The 17,138-nt window shown below is 43.9% G+C and overlaps 1 protein-coding gene across 3 annotated transcripts; it reads left to right on the plus strand.

The window, feature by feature from the left end:
- Positions 1-5,957: 5,957 nt before the first annotated feature.
- FOXL3 (forkhead box L3) lies at positions 5,958-11,142 on the plus strand. Of its 3 annotated transcripts, none has more exons than XM_008164659.4 (4): positions 5,958-6,115; positions 6,239-6,367; positions 7,390-7,456; positions 7,828-11,142. In XM_008164659.4, the coding sequence occupies exons 2-4, from the start codon at positions 6,261-6,263 to the stop codon at positions 8,308-8,310; spliced, it is 657 nt and encodes a 218-aa protein (XP_008162881.1). In that variant the 5' UTR covers positions 5,958-6,115; positions 6,239-6,260; the 3' UTR covers positions 8,311-11,142. The 3 variants fall into 3 exon arrangements, with proteins under 3 accessions (XP_008162881.1, XP_023958154.1, XP_005289219.1); XM_024102386.3 differs by having other exon boundaries at positions 5,976-6,115; positions 7,288-7,456; positions 7,828-8,448; XM_005289162.4 differs by lacking the exon at positions 5,958-6,115 and having other exon boundaries at positions 6,122-6,367; positions 7,288-7,456.
- The last annotated feature ends 5,996 nt before the right edge of the window (positions 11,143-17,138 follow it).

Below are 17,138 nucleotides of genomic sequence, written 5' to 3' on the forward strand. Positions count from 1 at the left end.
GCAGCTTCCCCCCCCCTGCCCTGAGGTGCCCCCCTGCGGCAGCTCCCCACTCCAGCTCACCTCTGCTCCGCCTCCTCCCAGAGCACGCCGCCCCCACTCTAATTCTCCTCCCCTCCCAAGCTTGTGGCACCAAACAGCTGATTGGCGCCGCAAGCCTGGGAGGGGGGAGAAATGGAGCAGCGACGGCATGCTCGGGGAGGGGACGTAGCAGAGGTGAGCTGGGGTGGGGAGCCCTGCGGCAGCTCCCCCACCCAGCAATGAGGCACTCCTGTGGCAGCTCCCCACCCCCCCGGCCCGGGGAGCTGTGCGGCACCTCCCCACCCCGCCTCTGCTCTGCCTCCTCCCCGAGCACACCGCCCTCGCTCTAATTCTCCTCCCAGGCTTGCGGTGCCAAACAGCTGATTGGCGCTGCAAGCCTGGGAGGTGGGAGAAGTGGAGCAGCGACCGCGCGCTCGGTGAGGAATGCTGTGAAAAAAAATTGGGGGCATCGCTTTTTGGCGCCCCCAAATCTTGGCGCCCTAGGTAACTGCCTAGTTCGCCTTAATGGTAGCACCGGCCCTGTCCACAACCCTAATGAAGCCTACTGCATAGTTACTTGAGAAAGCTATTGGCCCTGCAAAACAATTTGATTTTACAGAGATGGTAATGCCCTGCTCAGAGGGAAAATTATCCTGCACAGACACATTTGCCCTCTAGAAGCCTATCCTCCACTGACCCTCTGATCTCCTGTGACACATGAAACAACTGGGGTACAGGTAAATATGAGCATAGCTGGATTTTGGTGGTTATAAAATCATTCTCGGCTGCCTGGAAAGTTGAGATGCTCCACTCCCTTAATTCTTGGGGAGGGAGGGCAGTCCCAAGTGGACTGCAGTATCTGCTGCTGCTGTCTTGGCATGTTCATGGAAAGAGCCAAGGCCTCAGAGAAGAAGTGGGAGGGATTTGTGATGGGGGAGGAGAGTGAGATTTGTGGGTTGGAAAGGATCTGGAAGTCCAGGAATAATTTCATTGGGTGCTCTCAAAATCTTGAGAAAACTAATATAGCAAAACTACAGCACATCTCTGCAACTTAGACGCAGTGCCACAAATCCTAGCCCAGCCTAAGGGCTAGAGCAGCCTCCACGGTCTTTGAGTCCATAATTCCATGGGAGAAAAGGATGATGATCAGCATAGTGGCAGTTCCTCTGAGGCTAGCCCCAGCCAGCCCCACTAAAGTTGCTGCATGCAGCCCCACCAGAAACCACAGAGGAGCTGTGTTCTGCAGTGTGCAGGGGCTGCAGATTTGCAAATACCCCTTTATGAGCTCCTACCATCCTGCCCATTCCCCTGTTGTAACTTCTCTCTGTTGGGGTACTTCAGCATCTATAGCAGGTGGAGGGATTTGAGCCTCTGAAGAGCTACTCCATGGGGAGGAAGCAGGATAATAACACTGCGAAAAACTCAATGCATTTCTGATTACCCTTTGTTGCTCTAGATCAGAAGACTATGTACAAAATGGTGAAGAGAGCAAGGCACATTTAATTAGGAAACCTGAGCCAACTCCACAAAATATCCACAGGGAACCCGAGGATGCAAATTTCAGTTCAGTGAGGTTGTGCACAAAACAAAGCGCAAAACTAAAAGTTAGTTGCTGACAGAAAACATTGAACCAGATAACAAAGGAGATGTGGGAAAACACCCCGGCATTCCTACATCATGCACGTCAGAGGCCAGATCCCTCAGATAGCGTAAATGGGTGCAGCTCCATTTACTTCAGTTAACTCCCAGAGGTGGATCCGCCCATAAATGTCAGAAAATGAGAGATGCTGTGCAGTATTATTCAGATCTTTAAAAAGGTGGAGGCAATACAGAAAAACAGAGAAACAGGAGGTGTCCACAGCATGAGATTGTTCTATCTCTATCCTTTTCAAAATATCATTGGCATTATTTTCTTAAGATATTTACAGTGGGCTAGAATGGACTCTGGCTACATGCCCACACAGAGGAGAGAAATCTCCCCTTATATCTGTCCATTCCCCTCACCAAAGCTGGGGGGGAGGGAGAGAAATGGACAAGGACTAGCAGATCCTTGGCTCCACCCTACTGAGTGGGCAGAGTTGTACAGCCAGCAAAGAGGGAGAAGTAAGGTACTGTTGGTAATAGACAGAGAAAACCTGACTCCAAGTACTGTAGTTATTGAGGGTCTTTCCATTGGCTTCAACAGGCTTTTGATTACACCATAAATGTCTACCTGCCCCACCTCCAGGAGCAAGGAGGAAGCAGGATAAGAATTGCGAGTCAGAGATGTGTGTCTGATTCCCAGTGCTTCCTGCTGGTACAATTTACACATCTCCCCTTTCTCAGGGTTGTGTCTAAAGTCACAATCTCTCCCAACGAATAGACCAAGAACTGCCTGTGTAATCTTCAAACAGTGGTACCTGTTTCTATTCTGATAAGTTGCAACAATCATCAAAAGCAACACTTTGAATTTATGAAGGGTCTCCATTTCAGACATAATTCCCTCAATCTGTGTCAATAACTATAACAAATTTCAAATAATTTTTAATGTCAGTTTAAAAAATAAGCAAATCTGACATGACATTTTTATCACCTATTTACTATCTCAGATCAAATGGTTTACAGCATTGCATTCTGGAAATATACAACTTATGAAAAAACTAGCCTATTAAAATATGATAATGATAATGCCTTGAGTGAGTTATAGTTACTCTAGTAAAACTATAATGATTGTACAGCTGCTAAGACAAAACTATTGTTAACATGTTTTGACCACAATAATCGTGGCACCTGCTAACTCTGCTGTGGCATATTTAGGGGTCTGTCAACATTTCTTTTGTAAACATTATTTTCCAGGATTTTTAATTGAGCCATAAATGTTAACCCGGGAGTGAAATTTAGCACGTAGGGCCTTAAAATACTGTTGAAAAATATTCAACCATTTTGACATATTTGGATTTCAAAAGGAAGTTTACTAGATTTAATTTATGCTTCTTTTTGCTCTTCTAGGACTCAAAAATTGATTGCTTTGTTCTTATATGTTGAGTGAATTTAAACGGGGTGCAATTTGCCACCCCAGAGACTGAAGTCGTCTACCCCACTGTTGGCTCTCCGTAAATAATAAATAATAATAATACTTGTCCACAGAGTAGATACAGAAGAGACAGCAGCAAGATAAGTTTCTCCACAGGCCTGGCCAACATGCCTTAATCCTGACCACATCTGGAAGTGAGAAGGTAATTCTTTCTTCTTTCTGTTTGTCCTCGCTCCTGAGATTATCAAAGATGCCAACTATGCTGGTTCTTATTATGGGCCCCTGCAAAATGGACTGAAACCACCCATTCTTTGAATGTAAGGTGTCCCAAACAACCAATTAATGGTAATGACTTTTCAGTCACTACTGACTGGACTGGTTTCAAATTGGCATCCTAGAGGGAAAAGGCCCCTTTCCAAAACCGAGCCATCTATTATTCAGGGTCATCCGTCAACAAGGTTTTAAAAATGGTTTCCTAGAGTTAGGCTGCCAAGTCCATGTTTAGGCACTGTGACATTTTGGGGATCATCCAGTCTGATAAGGGATTGTATTACCTCCTGCCCTGTAACCTTGGAGGTCTCTATGCTGCGCAACTTTGGTTCAGATCCCTGACACCAGTATTTTACTCATGAGCACAGTCTTACCCTGACTTCCACCAGCCTAGTTACTCCCTGCAGGGTGATATCATCAGCCCTTCTGGTCCCGAGTCTCCCCAAATCCGTCCTCCCGATTTTTTAACTACTAGACACTCTGATTTTTGCCCTTTGGTTCATCGCCCCCAAAGGCATGAAACCAGCCCCTTCCCGCCGCCCCTGCAGTTAGCAGTTCTCTTTGGCACACACACTCTACACGGTTTGCACTCCAGAGACCTGCTTGGGTAAAAATAAACAAAAAGATTATTTAATAGAAAAAACACATATTCAAAGATGAAATAGTAAGAGAAAGCAAACATACAAGTTACACAGAAAACAAACATAAAGACACAACCTGAGGCTTTACACTTCTATATTAGATAAAATCCCTTTTCTTGTACAAGTTACCTATTGCCTTCAAACAGTTTCCCAGTAATCGCTCCTAGCCATACATACAGACCATCAGCCCCACTGGCGCAGTGGTAAACTGTAGCAAAAGAAAGGGCTCCTAATGTTATCAGACTAATCAAGTTTTATTACTTTTCCTTAATTCCTTTCTAGCAAACATTACCTATTAAATACTTTAAGTAACTATATGAGAAGTAGCCTTTTGATTAAAATAGATTATGCTTTAACTCTTTTTTTAATCAAGGCTGTTTTCATAATTAAAACCTTATTCAATTTTAAACACTTACTAACTGAAAATACAAAATTGGAACCCAATGGCCGGACTCTGTTCTCTTTTACATTGGCAAAAATCATCAGCGTGAATGGAATTTCACTGCAGTAACTTACATTAGAAGAGAAGAATTGCTACTAAAAGTTGCACTGTGGATTTACTGGTGCCTTAAATCCTTCTTGCCTCACTTGTACGAGAAAACCCACTGAAATTAATGGCCCTGACTCTCTTTGACACTAATGCCCCTTTTCACCCTTCTGGAAGTGAGTGTAAATGAAAATCAGGCCGTATATCTGCTATCCTCTTTGTGCCTGATTTAACTCACTTTAACTCAACAGCAAAAGTCCCACTGAATCCTATGGCAGTAGGATCTGAGCCTGTGCTTTAAGGGACTTTTTGGAATCTGCATCTCATGCATATGTTGATGGTTATTGTAATTTGGGGTAGGTGTGTTCCTGATTCTACATAATTGCTCTGGCTCATTTTCATAGCTCCTCTGAAAACATCTCTGTACTCCATTGCTTCTGCTTCATATTTTCTCCCTCCCTCTGCTATTACATATTGTTATATATACCTGAGAAAGATCATGATTTTCCCTCTCAGAATTTACCTCTCTGGTCTGTAAATCTTGATACTCTTAAGAGAAGTCAGTATCTGCTTATTGTTTAATTCCGTGAGTGTGAAGTTCATTCCAGCGCTTGGGCAAAATCTTACACCCCGCTTAAACTTCACTTTAAGTCTCTCCTTGTCACTTGAGTGAATTTCACCCTAAACGTATCCTTTCACTCAGTAAGGGCTTTGGGGATGTAGTTTGCAGGAAAGATGCAGTAGAAAATAAAGTTGCATTGAACTGTAATGCTAGCAGTTTTGCTTTTCTATTTCCATCCAGGTAACTGTCAGCACACTGATTTGCCTTCTCCCTTCCAATGTGCATCTCCTCCTCGAGCGAGTTCTTGGGGAAATAGCCATCTTCAAATCATGTAATTATCATGTGGCCTACACCTTTTTAGTCCCCCTGAAACGTTGTGTCATGTCTTTGGTTTACGTCACTTGTTGGAAAACACTCCAAAGCATTGAAATACTATTAAATTGTTACTGTATTGGATGCCAACACACAGGGCTATTAGTCTAATTTATCCTCCAGATCAAAGCCCACACAGGCAGCTCTTCTGCCTACAGCTATTTTCCTTTTACTTTCCTGCTTGACAGTAGTCCCTCGGATTCCTCTGTTCTGCTCTCTTTGAATGTACACATTTTCCTTTAGTCATGGAAATATAATTTATGTCTATTATAGATTACAGATCAGGGCCAGCATGCATTATTGGCTGGAATGTCTGTTTATTGTATGTCGGGTTCTAAAAATAAATAAATAAAAAGCCACCCTGCTGAGCAGAGAAGGGAGCAGGGGGCGGGGGGGGAAACAGGGGAGGGTGGAGAAACTTTGTTCTCAAAGTTTAATTTGCAAGAACAAACCTTGAAGCATGATTCATTAACATCATGTTGTTTGCTTTTGTCACATTGTGTATGTAAAGATGGCAAAACGGCTGGCCCCTCTCCAGCACAGACCACCCAGAGAGCCGGAGCAGAGCTACTGGCAGTACACACCCAAGTTCAAAGGTTCATGGGAGAACTCACCAATTTAATCAGTTATTAGCTGCCTTTCCTATAAGCAGATTGGATGCAACAACAACACCGACAAAAGGAATATCTTAACAGACTGGCTGTCTGGGACTGAAGAATTACAAAAACAATCTCCACCCCAACACTGAGGAAGTGTGTGTGTGTGTGTATGTGTGCGCCGCGAGAGAGAGAATGAGACAGAGGGGAGGGAAAAAGGGAGGAGGGAGCCCAGGCACAGAGAAAGAGAAACATCACTCCATCTCTCTCACTCCACAGGAGCTGAACCAAGAGCAGGAAGATGTTTGATAATACACAGTACCCCTATAACTGTTTTAATTATGATGGGGATGACTATCCAACCTGTAGTTCTGACGAAGAGAAAAAATTCACCAGACCAGCATACAGGTAAGGTTAAGTTTTCAAAGTCTTCCTCTGTCCAGGGAAATTGTCTGCACTGTCAGATAATGGGAATTCCCCCTTGGTAACCAGCACAGGTATCCTTCCAGGTAGTTTCCTCAAGGCACAGAGAACTGGGGGGAGGCATTTCTTTTTTCCCCTTGAAATAAGTATTTTTTTCTTCCATCCCACCACTCCTCCTTCTTCCCTCATCTCTTCACTTTGGGGAAAGTGAAACTTCTGGCTTTAATGTCCTGGACTCCTTTGTATCATCAGATTTTAGCTGTCCTTTTCTGCCCTTTTTAGGGACACTGAGGGAAATTAATCAAATTTGTCGGATGCTCACTAAGGAAATAAATGTGGATGTCCCCACAATTGAACAAAGATGCACCATGTGGGTTCATGAATAGGTCTGGAGAAAGATAACATCCAGTGTCCCTCTAATTAGCCAAGGTGATGAACTCTCCAGCCCTGAAGTTATAGGAGGCAGTGGAATGATGGTGTCCCACAGTCTGGTACATTTCACTGGAACATAATAGATTAGGGAAACTTTCCTTGAGCGGTTTGAGATTTGGGTGTTTTTTTAAATCTAAGCACTGCCTGCTGAGTGAAAGGAGAAACAGTCTGACTGGGTTTCAATTGTCTGTAAGTAATGCCTGTGTATCATGCTGTATGAATCAATGTGTGTTAAATAGGGATCTTGCTCTTAGACTAAAGCAAAAGGATTGTGAGCAGACTGGTTGATGTCTGTAAGAGCCATCTCAAGTCAAGGAGGGACCCAACCAAAATGTAGGACAAGGAGGAATTTTATAATTTTATATAAGAATCACATATACATCTATGTATGAGTGTGAGAGACAGGGGTAGACCCTAGTTATAAAATATACACATACACGGCAATGGCATAACACTGAATTTTCCTTTTTCAGCTACATTGCCTTAATTGCAATGGCCATCCAGCAAAGTCCTTCAAACAAAGTGACCTTGTCTGGCATCTATGATTTTATAATGAAGAAATTTCCTTACTATAGATCAAATCAAAGAGCCTGGCAGAACTCCATCCGACATAACTTATCACTTAACAGTTGTTTTGTAAAGGTAAGATCAGTAACTGTATATTTGCATACATGCTGTGCGCAACTGAAAATATCTTTATGTAGGAATAGTCTCCCAAAGAAATGTTGGAAGAGGGGGGGAGCCAAACAATTCAGCTACAAATAATTGTAAATCTCTCTGCAGCCTACATGCTGTCATTTGAAGAGGTAATGTGTATGTTCTTTTCTGATTTATGTTAATATAAAGCAAATTGAAGAGGCTGGATTTTGCCTACAAGTAGTATAATGAAAGAGAATGGGTTTAAATGGCTTGTCATGTATGTTTACACCATTCTTGAATGTAAATAAACACAGATGTTAAGCAGCAGCATCTGTAACACATACAAACACTGAACTGCCTTTAAATGAATACAGGTTCCCAGAACAGAAGGGAATGAGAAGGGGAAAGGAAACTATTGGAGCTTTGCATCTGGATGTGAATCCATGCTGGATCTTTTTGAAAATGGGAATTACAGGCGAAGACGGAGAAGAAGGAACATGAAAAGGGAACACAAAGAGCTGAGACCAAGTGGAGGGAAAGATCCTTCCTCCCCTGAATCGTCTTCCATGGATTCTGGTTTATACAGCATCTCCTGTCATGAAAGTAAATGCGAGCCAACCGAATCTGGACCCAGACTCTTGGAGCCTCATGGGTTCTTTCCAAACAACACCTCCAACAGACAGAGCCTAAACAACTCCTCCCTAGGAAAATCTGACTCTGAAATTAAATTTAGCATCGATTACATTCTTTCAGCCCCAGACCCTTTGCCTGTTCTGAGATCTCAGTATCATATGCAAGATAATAAATACCAATTACTGGAGTCCCAAAAAATTAATCTCCAGTTCTGGACAATGTGATATCATTCATACCTGGTAACAAATTCTGTGATACAGTCTATACAACAGTCTATACAAATTCTGTGATACAGTCTATATTTGGTATCACTGAGTATCATCAGTTGGCCATCTTTTTCCAAAGTAGTACTCAGAAAGGGTGAGGAGTAACTTGATCAGCCAGCTGAGATGCTATTTATACCACAATAACTTAGTTTTCTGAGGTTAGAGTCTAATATCTAACTCATAACACTGTTGATGACCTTGACATCTTGTGAAACTGCAGTTTTATTTTCTAAAATATCGTGGACACCAGCTTGCTTTGCATGGATTTTCCTTTCTTCTTTAAATCAATCTACTTTCAGTTTGCTTCTGTCACATCGTACTTTGTAAAAGACAAGGGAGATGTGACTTCACTTACACTGGTGTAAATTAGGATTAACTCCACTATATAGGCCAGATCTTCCGCTGTTGTCAATCCAGTGTGGCTCCATTGATTTATATCAGCTGAGAATCTAGTAGTTTTTTTCTTTAATTGGGTCAAGAAAACAATTTAGCCCATCCTATTTTGCTACATTCGGTATTATGGCTCGGACTATTTGAGTAGTATATAGCATAGGTCAGTCACTGTGCTATTTGATAAATATGCTTATTCATTGCATGATTATGGAATTTTTTGTTGCAATTCAGGGCATAATTGCCTCGCCAGTGGAAGTGAAATAGTATTCCAGTTAATTGCATGAAAGTTATTGCAAGGCTGCGGAACTCTGGTAAACTTTGATGGCTGATATTACAGACCCACAATATCTATGGTTAAAACAATTTTTCCTGAGATGTAAGAAAGCCCTTGCACATATTTTATATAGTAAGCATAAATGAAGGATCGGCCCTGCAAGAAACTGTATCCACTGACAAAATGTGGGGAAAAGTAAAGTCCCCCTACCTGCTTTGAGACAAGTTGTACATTCCTATTAAGTGGATTTTTATTGATTCTTCCTGCAAGCAATCACCAAAGTGGTACTTGATACAATTTTAGCAAAACTGGTGAGATTTATAATGTAGAGACATTGACATTAGGATCATGAGCGCCATTTAAAATTATTGTAGCTTGATTACCCTATACACTGTAGATGGATATTTTTTAACAAAAAATTACAATTATGTACAATGATAAGATATGACCGATGCGTAGTAATGTTTTTTCAAGCACATTTTGCACAATTAATTGTTTTCCATTCCCTAACGATGGATTCCACAGAACCCTTATTTGTGGCTTGGCTTGACTTAACCTTGCAAACAACAAACAAACAGCCCAGGATACTAGTTGGTGTAATAGGCAATTATATAAAGAACAAAAATCTGTCTTTGTAACATACATTCAAGGTAAACAAAGGTAGCTGAGATGATAAGTTTAAGCAAAATTGTGCAAAAGGTATGCTCAGGCATGACCTGAATTTTTATCCAGAAGCTTGGACATTTCACTAAGTTATTTTACATTGTTGCTAATATATACTGTACATTTATACTATATATTCTTATATATTGTTATTGAGAAAGGGAGCAATATCACTGCACTTACATGTTGTAAAAATGCATGATGAATGTCTTCTTGATGTTAAAAATATTGCCATCTACCTACAGCTTACCAGCAGCAGTATTCGTTACAAATTGGTAATAAATTCTTATTTGTTTTCAACAATATAAAACTTGAAATCCTTAGGCATTTTTATAACTTAACTGAATACTTTTTTTTAAATGAGAAAGTGGCAAACCATGTCGAAGTTACAGCCCAGCATGCCTTCCAAAGTTTCAAAGGATCATTCTTTTGGGCCAAACTCTGCCTTCAGATGGGAGCTTGTCACGCTCATTGAATCAATGGCTATTCTGTGCAGTCATCCGAAGGCAGATACATCTCTCCTTTACGCTGATGTAAACACAGAATAAAGCCACGGCCGCCAGTGCACATGGATTCATATCACTGTAAGAGAGAACAGAATTTGCTCCTTAACATATTCACGGTAGAATGTAGGTGTGCAAGAGCATGTTGGTACTTAGTATCTCTATCTATGTATGCACTCAGTTGTGTGTGTGTATGTGTGCACCTCTATGTTTATACATACATTTATGTATTACCGCTTTATATGCAAAACTGTTTTTCTTAATAGTTTTAAACAAGGCGACAATGCTGTTTAGTTTGTAGTTACAGTAAATCTACACAGTATATTTGAAATATATTTTTCTGCTGCTAAATGTACAAACATGCTTCTTACTATGTATTCTTTGTTACTGGGTGACATTTTTAACAAAAGATAACTAAATTGCAGCAAAGGTTGATAGTGAGCCCAATATTGGCTCCTACTGAATACAATGGGAGATTTGCCATTGCTTTCAATGGAGGCAGGACCGGGCGTACTGAGTAACTTTTGGATAAATGTGTTAGAAAATGCAGAGGACAGAAATATAAATGTACAGATTGACATCAGAGAGCTAAAGCTGAATTAATATGCGCAAATAGCCCTTTCTTTTGAACACTGTAAAATGCCTGCTAAGAAAGACTGTTATATTTGAGTTTCCCTAACATACAATCAAAGAAATTTGTGTACAAATGTGTGTTAACATTTGTTTTGCAAAGGATATCAATCATATTTCTAAAAATGAATGGACATATTTCAATTTACCCAGAGTATTATATTCTGAGTACTTCAGAAAGGTTTCCAGCACTTAAAGTGAATGGCATTTAATATAGAACAACATAACAGGGGTGAGGGCTAGATGTGACCTTATTCAAATGTCGTAGCCATTACAAAGCCATTCCCGATGTAATTATAATTAAATACTTTATGCCTTTCTTGCAAATCCTCTGATCGATCATTGATATTAACATTAATATTGTATTAACCCCCGAGCAAATGTCTCCTACACAAGTGATATGGATCACCAGGTTTCCATTAACAAAGTTGTGAGCTATTGCCATATGCTAGTTGTGGATAAATTTACGTAAATTACCTTTCCACAGGGGAAAAAAATGCCCAGTTATTTTCTGCACACACAGTCCAGTGCTACTGCTTCAGTCCTCCCATCGCCAGCCTGTCAATGATGTACATAGACTTTAAAGCCAGAAGGGACCATCATGATCATCTAGTCTAACCACTTGCATATTGCAGGCCACAGGACCTCACCCATCCACTCCTGTAATAGACCCATAACCTCTGGTTGAGTTACTCAAATCATGATTTAAAGACTTCACAGAGAATTCACTATTTACCAGAGTTTAAATCTGCAAATGGCCCATGCCTCAAGCTACAAAAGATGGCGAGCCCCAACAAGTCAATGGATATACTCCAGTTTTAGCTCAGAGTAACCAAGAGCAGAATATGATACACAGGTTCATATTCTATGTTGAAGCCATTGGGGGTAGGGTGCGGGGGCACAACATGTAAACAAGGGGAGAATGTGGCCCTAGTATTGAGCTCTGTTCATAAAGGGATGGATTTTGATGGGACGCCTTGGGGAATGAGGGATTACTGAATGTGAGTAAGGGTATCCCCTTCTGGCTCTAAAAGAGCACCCCTCATTTATATGTATCAGAATATTCATACAAGTCTGAAGACAATGCCCTAAACAGCTTGGAATTAGCAGACAAGTAACTCTAATTGGGCCCCACTAACTCATTCCATAGAAAGGGAGTTCCAAAAATCAAATAAAGGCAGTATACAAGGAGCAGCTGGGGTTTGGTGCATGCTGAGTCTTGACTTTCACCTTCCCTTCATCCTATTGTACTGTGTTTTGTTGGGTGGGCTTAGTGTATCACATCTGTTACACACACCTCAAATCAGTCCTCACACTGGCTATCTGGCTGGGAACTTTAGTGACATGTGATCAAACGAGTGTCTGTAGCAGCGGTTCTCAAACTGTGGGTCGGGACTCCAAACTGGGTTGCGACCCCATTTTAATGGTGTTGCCAGGGCTGGCTTAGACTTGTTGGGGCCTGGGGCTGAAGCCCTTGGGCCCCCTGCCCAGAACAGTGCGGCTCAGGCTTTGCCCCACCCTTGGGGGTGGTGGGACTCGGGCAGGCTCAGGTTTGGTCCCCCCTCCTGGGGTCATGTAGTACTTTTTGTTGCCAGAAGGGGGCGTAGTGCAATGAAGTTTGAGAAACCCTGGTCTGTACAATCCCCAGAAGCTGACTGGCAGCCTGTCTCATTCTCTGTACCATAATCTAGCCATGGAGAATTCCACTGTGGGATGGGAAACTTCCTGCCAAATGCAGGTCCTGCTGCTACATCTCACTCCCCCCGCTCCTGGCATAGGGGGCATGTTCTGAGAGGAGATGTTCAGCTATTAATTAGAAAGGATGGTATAGGTGCTGGAACTAGAGATGCTGAGGGTGCTGCCGCACCCCCTGGCTTGAAGTGGTTTCTATTATATACAGGGTTTACAGTTTAATTCAATGGCTCTCAGAACCCCCACTATTAAAATTCTTTTAGCACCCTTGAAGGATGGACCTGCCTATATGGGCCAACTGGCTTGTTTCCATCCAGAAGTTATTTGTGTTCGAAAAGGTCCTAAATTTATAGTTGTGACGGTCTGCTAAGCCCTGATACAAAGTACGGCACACGGTGTCACTATTGTGGAATGCACGCTGCAAAGAGAAAACAAGGAATGAGTTTATCTTTCAAATGAAGATCCTGGAATCTTTCAGGATAAACATTCTAAATTAGGAATCAAAACATGCCATGTTTCTCACCATAGCCGTGAAACTGAAAAGAAGCACTCGCAGAACATTGTCAGCCATAATAGGGGACAGGGGATGTAACAGGCCTGACCAACATTCCATTCGTTCTGAGCCATTTTGTGTGCACATTTTCACTGGAGAGCAGGAAAATGCACCGAGTGGGGTTGTGAATGACCTCTGGTCCCCATAGGGTGGTCATTACTTTAAGAGATTAAGAAAAATTTTGGACTGGTAGGACTGAGTAATTTTATTGTTGGTAGAGAAAAGAGGTAAAACCTACATTCTTTCTTGGTCTCAGGAGCGGCGCCGGGTTTTTGGTGCCCTAGGTGGGGATCCTTCTGCGCTCCCGGTCATCGTCGGCAATTCTGCGGCGGGGGGGTCCTTCCGCGCTCCCGATCTTCGGGGCACTTCGGCGGTGGGTCCTGGAGCGAGTGAAGGACCCACCGCAGAATTGCCGCCAAAGACCCGGAGCGCAGAAGGACCCCCCACCGCTGAATTGCCGCCAAGGGCGGCAAAATGTCACCCCCCCCAAATCCTGCTGCCCTAGGCGACCGCCTAGGTTGCCTAAATGGAAGCGCCGGCCCTGCTTGGTCTAGGTTTACGCTACGCACTGAGTTTCTCTTCCTGCTTGAAGCAAGGACAGATGCTAGTAACTAAAGCAGCAAGTAAGCTTCACTATATAACTGTATCAGTCCTTTCATGACCACTGTAAACAATGCTCTGTGTTCAAGTTCCCAGCAGTCTCTCAATTCCTCCCGCAACACATTCAAATATTTTATTTGAACAAGTGCTTGGTCTGTGAATCAAACTCACTGCCTCTCCCACCAAGTGATACATGGGTCACTCAACCTCCCTGGGTTTGGAATGTATATAGTTGCTAGTACAGGGGCACTGTGTAGACCAGGAAAGACTAGAATTAAATTAACCTCTACACTACACTAGGGGTGTGACTTCCCCTGCTCATGTACACATACTCGGGTATACTCACTGAGTTAGCATGAGTATAAATACCAGGGTAACTGTGGTAGTACATGGAGAAGCAGCAGAGACATGCCTGAAACCAGTGGGTATGTGCTTGCATGGTTCATCCATTCCACTGCGGCTACACTGCTATTTATATGCATGCTCGCTCGTAGCTCATTGAACTAGCATGAGTATGTGTACATGAGCCGGGGAATCACACCGCCAGCTTGTAATGTAGACGAGACTTAAACATGAGGTTTCCAGTGCCCATCAGAAATTAGCCCTTAGCGTATTTGCAGTGGCTGTAGATCCCTTCTTAGGTTTCACAACTGTGCTATTTATTTTAATAACATTGCTTCATATATTTATCCCTTTGCCTCAGGGTGTTATATTGTGTAAATATCACATTAAAACAGGGCACCATTGTTCCTGTCCTCTCAGTCCCACAATGGTGTTTCCTTAAGTGCAAGCAACAAGAAACGACTCCCTTGATAAGCAATGGATGAGAAGCCTTGAATACACTAAATAACTTGCCTGGCTGGTGCATTGAGCTATGTTTTCTATCTACTCTGTCTCTGTCTTCCCTAGACTGAGGAACATAGGAGCCACTGTCAAACCATGGGATGTAATTCAGTGCTACTTATCATGCAATAACATCATTCTGCACTATGTCATCTGGGAATGACTTTATGCATGAAATCCTGGCCCTGCTGAAGCAAGTGGAGTGTTGACGCTGAGTTCAGTGGAGCCAAGATTTCACCCTGTGTTGCCAGGACCAGTGATTTGCCAGATGAACAGGGGTTTTTGGTTAACTAACGTATTTAAATATGTGCTGCAGTTATTTGGTGTTCAAACATCAGCACTTTTCTGCTCAAGACAACCTATAGGTCTGATTCTACAGTCTTCAACTCAGGCAAAATGCACGGAAGTCAATGGGAATTTTGTCTAAGTAAGGAATCACAGAAAGATCTGTTGGGTCATTCCATCCATTACCCTGCCGATATAAGATTGTTCCCCAAGGGCCAAACCCTAGATCTAATACACAGTCTGGGTAAATGGGCTGTGCACTGGGATGGTCCTCAAAAGCTATAGGACAGAAACCTGCTACTAATACAATTTCATCCATGGGGCAGAGCTACTGTAGCTTCTTTAGCTGCTCTGTCCACCCCACCCCTCAGTGGTGGAGACTCAGTCGATCATTGTCGAATCCAGGACCCCAAAGCCTCCTTATGCCAAGAGAAAAGAAAGTGAAGCAAGACGTGGAAGTGTATGGAAAAGGAAGCAAGAAGTGGAAATATTCTACCTGTAGTGAGGATGTTATTTAAAGAATGAACCCGAATAGCTTTAAAGCAAAGCACTCATCCAGTGGGAGGAGAGTGGGGATTTACGTGTATGCAGCTGTACCTGAACATGAGTGGACCAGTGCATCCCTTTTCTTAGCTGAAAAAGAATTTTATTTCTCCTCAGTGAATTTCTCCCAAACCGTGGGTCTGGTAGTAATAGGAGTTGGCACCCGCCATTCCCATTTTGCTCAATGGGAAGCACAGGTGCTCAGCTCCTCTCCCAATCAAGATTTACCGTAGATACTCGTTCATAAGCTGAATTTTTTTAGTGAAAAAGGGAAGCACCAGAGACAGGGGTCGGCTTATGAACGGGTATAGAGAGGGAGAGGTGGGACACAGCCCCTCCCCCCAACAGGGGGAGCAAGGAGAGGCAGCACAGCCAGCAGAACCAGAAGGAAAGAGGCGGGGCCAGAGTCTCTCCACTTCTGGCCACTCTGCTGTCCCCCCAGCCTCCGAAGCAGCTGCAGCTCCGGGGCTGGCAGGCTGCAGCCGTGCTGCTTGTCCCCACCCCCCAGAGCAGGCTGCAGCCGTGCTGCTTGTCCCCGCCCCCCAGAGCAGGCTGTGGCCGCCCCGCCGGAGCACGCTGCGGCCGTGCCGCCTGACCCAGCCCGCTGGAACATACTGCGGCCGCGCCGCCCAGCCTGCCGGAGCAGTTCTAGCCAGGCCAGAGACATCCTTCCCTGGCCCTCCCCAGATAAAGTGGGATGGGATGGGATGGGATGGGATGGGATGGGGAGTGTGTGGGGGTCCCGGACTAGGGGTGGGGTCATGTGGGGGGTGGTCATAGGGTTACTCCCCTGACCCCCAGCTTCTCCCCTCCCAGTTGCTGTCCCGGCCCATCAGGGTAAGCAGCTGGCGCGCCGGGACCCTTTGTTTAATTAGGTTTACCTCTGTGCCTGCGGACACTCGAGGTAAACAAACCATCTCAGCCCACCAGCGGCTTATCCTGATGGCCCGGGAGCCAAAGTTTGCTGACCCCTGAATTATAGGGTCAGTTTATGAACGGGTCATAAAAATGTTCTATTTTTACTTATCCACCTTGGAGGGGTCGGCTTATAAACAAACCGGCTTATGATCGAGTATGTACGGTATATTGTCTACATGGTAACGTACACGTGATTTCACTACAATGTTTTAGCTTGCAGAGCAAAATATACAAAATTGAACAATCATATTTTGTCATGATTATTACCTTTTTTTCTATTATCATACTACCTAGAGGCCCCAGTCAGCGACAAGGGCCACAGTGCGCTTTGTATTTTAATTATTTTAATGTATTTTAATTAATTACCTGTTCTTATGGTTAGGTGGACTTACATCAGGGGTGGGCAAACTACGGCCTGTGGGTCACATCCGGCCCTTCAGATGTTTTAATCTGGCCCTCAAGCTCCCACCGGGGAACAGGGTCTGGGGTTTGCCCCACTCCATGTGTGCCGTGGCTCCGCATGGCTCCCGGAAGCAGCGGCATGTCCCCACTCCGGCTCCTATACATAGGGACAACCAGGGGGCTCCGCACATTGTCCCCCCCCAAGTGCCGTGCCCGTAGCTCCCATTGGCCAGGAACCACAGCCAATAGGAGTTGCAGGGGCAGTGCCTGTGGATGGGGCAGCATGCAGAGCTGGCTGGCTGCGCCTCTGCGTAGGAGCCAGAAGGGGGACATGCCACTGCTTCTGGGAGCTGCTTGAGGTAAGCGCCACCCAGAGCATGTACCCCTAACCCCCTCCCGTGCCCCAACCCCCAGCCCTGATCCCCCTCCCACCCTCTGAACCCCTCAGTCCCAGCCCAGAGTACCCTTCTGCCCCCACAACCCCTCA

This window comes from Chrysemys picta, chromosome 10 (genome assembly GCF_011386835.1).
Source record: "Chrysemys picta bellii isolate R12L10 chromosome 10, ASM1138683v2, whole genome shotgun sequence".
NCBI classification, from domain to species: Eukaryota; Metazoa; Chordata; order Testudines; family Emydidae; genus Chrysemys; species Chrysemys picta.

What these genes read in the sequence shown, in the direction of transcription:
- FOXL3 (XM_024102386.3), top strand. Translation starts at nt 6,261, where the DNA reads ATGTTTGATAATACACAGTACCCCTATAACTGTTTTAATTATGATGGG. An exon ending in TTCACCAGACCAGCATACAG is followed by an intron (nt 6,368 to 7,287) that starts GTAAGGTTAAGT and finishes TTCCTTTTTCAG; the next exon opens with CTACATTGCCTTAATTGCAA. An exon ending in TTAACAGTTGTTTTGTAAAG is followed by an intron (nt 7,457 to 7,827) that starts GTAAGATCAGTA and finishes AAATGAATACAG; the next exon opens with GTTCCCAGAACAGAAGGGAA.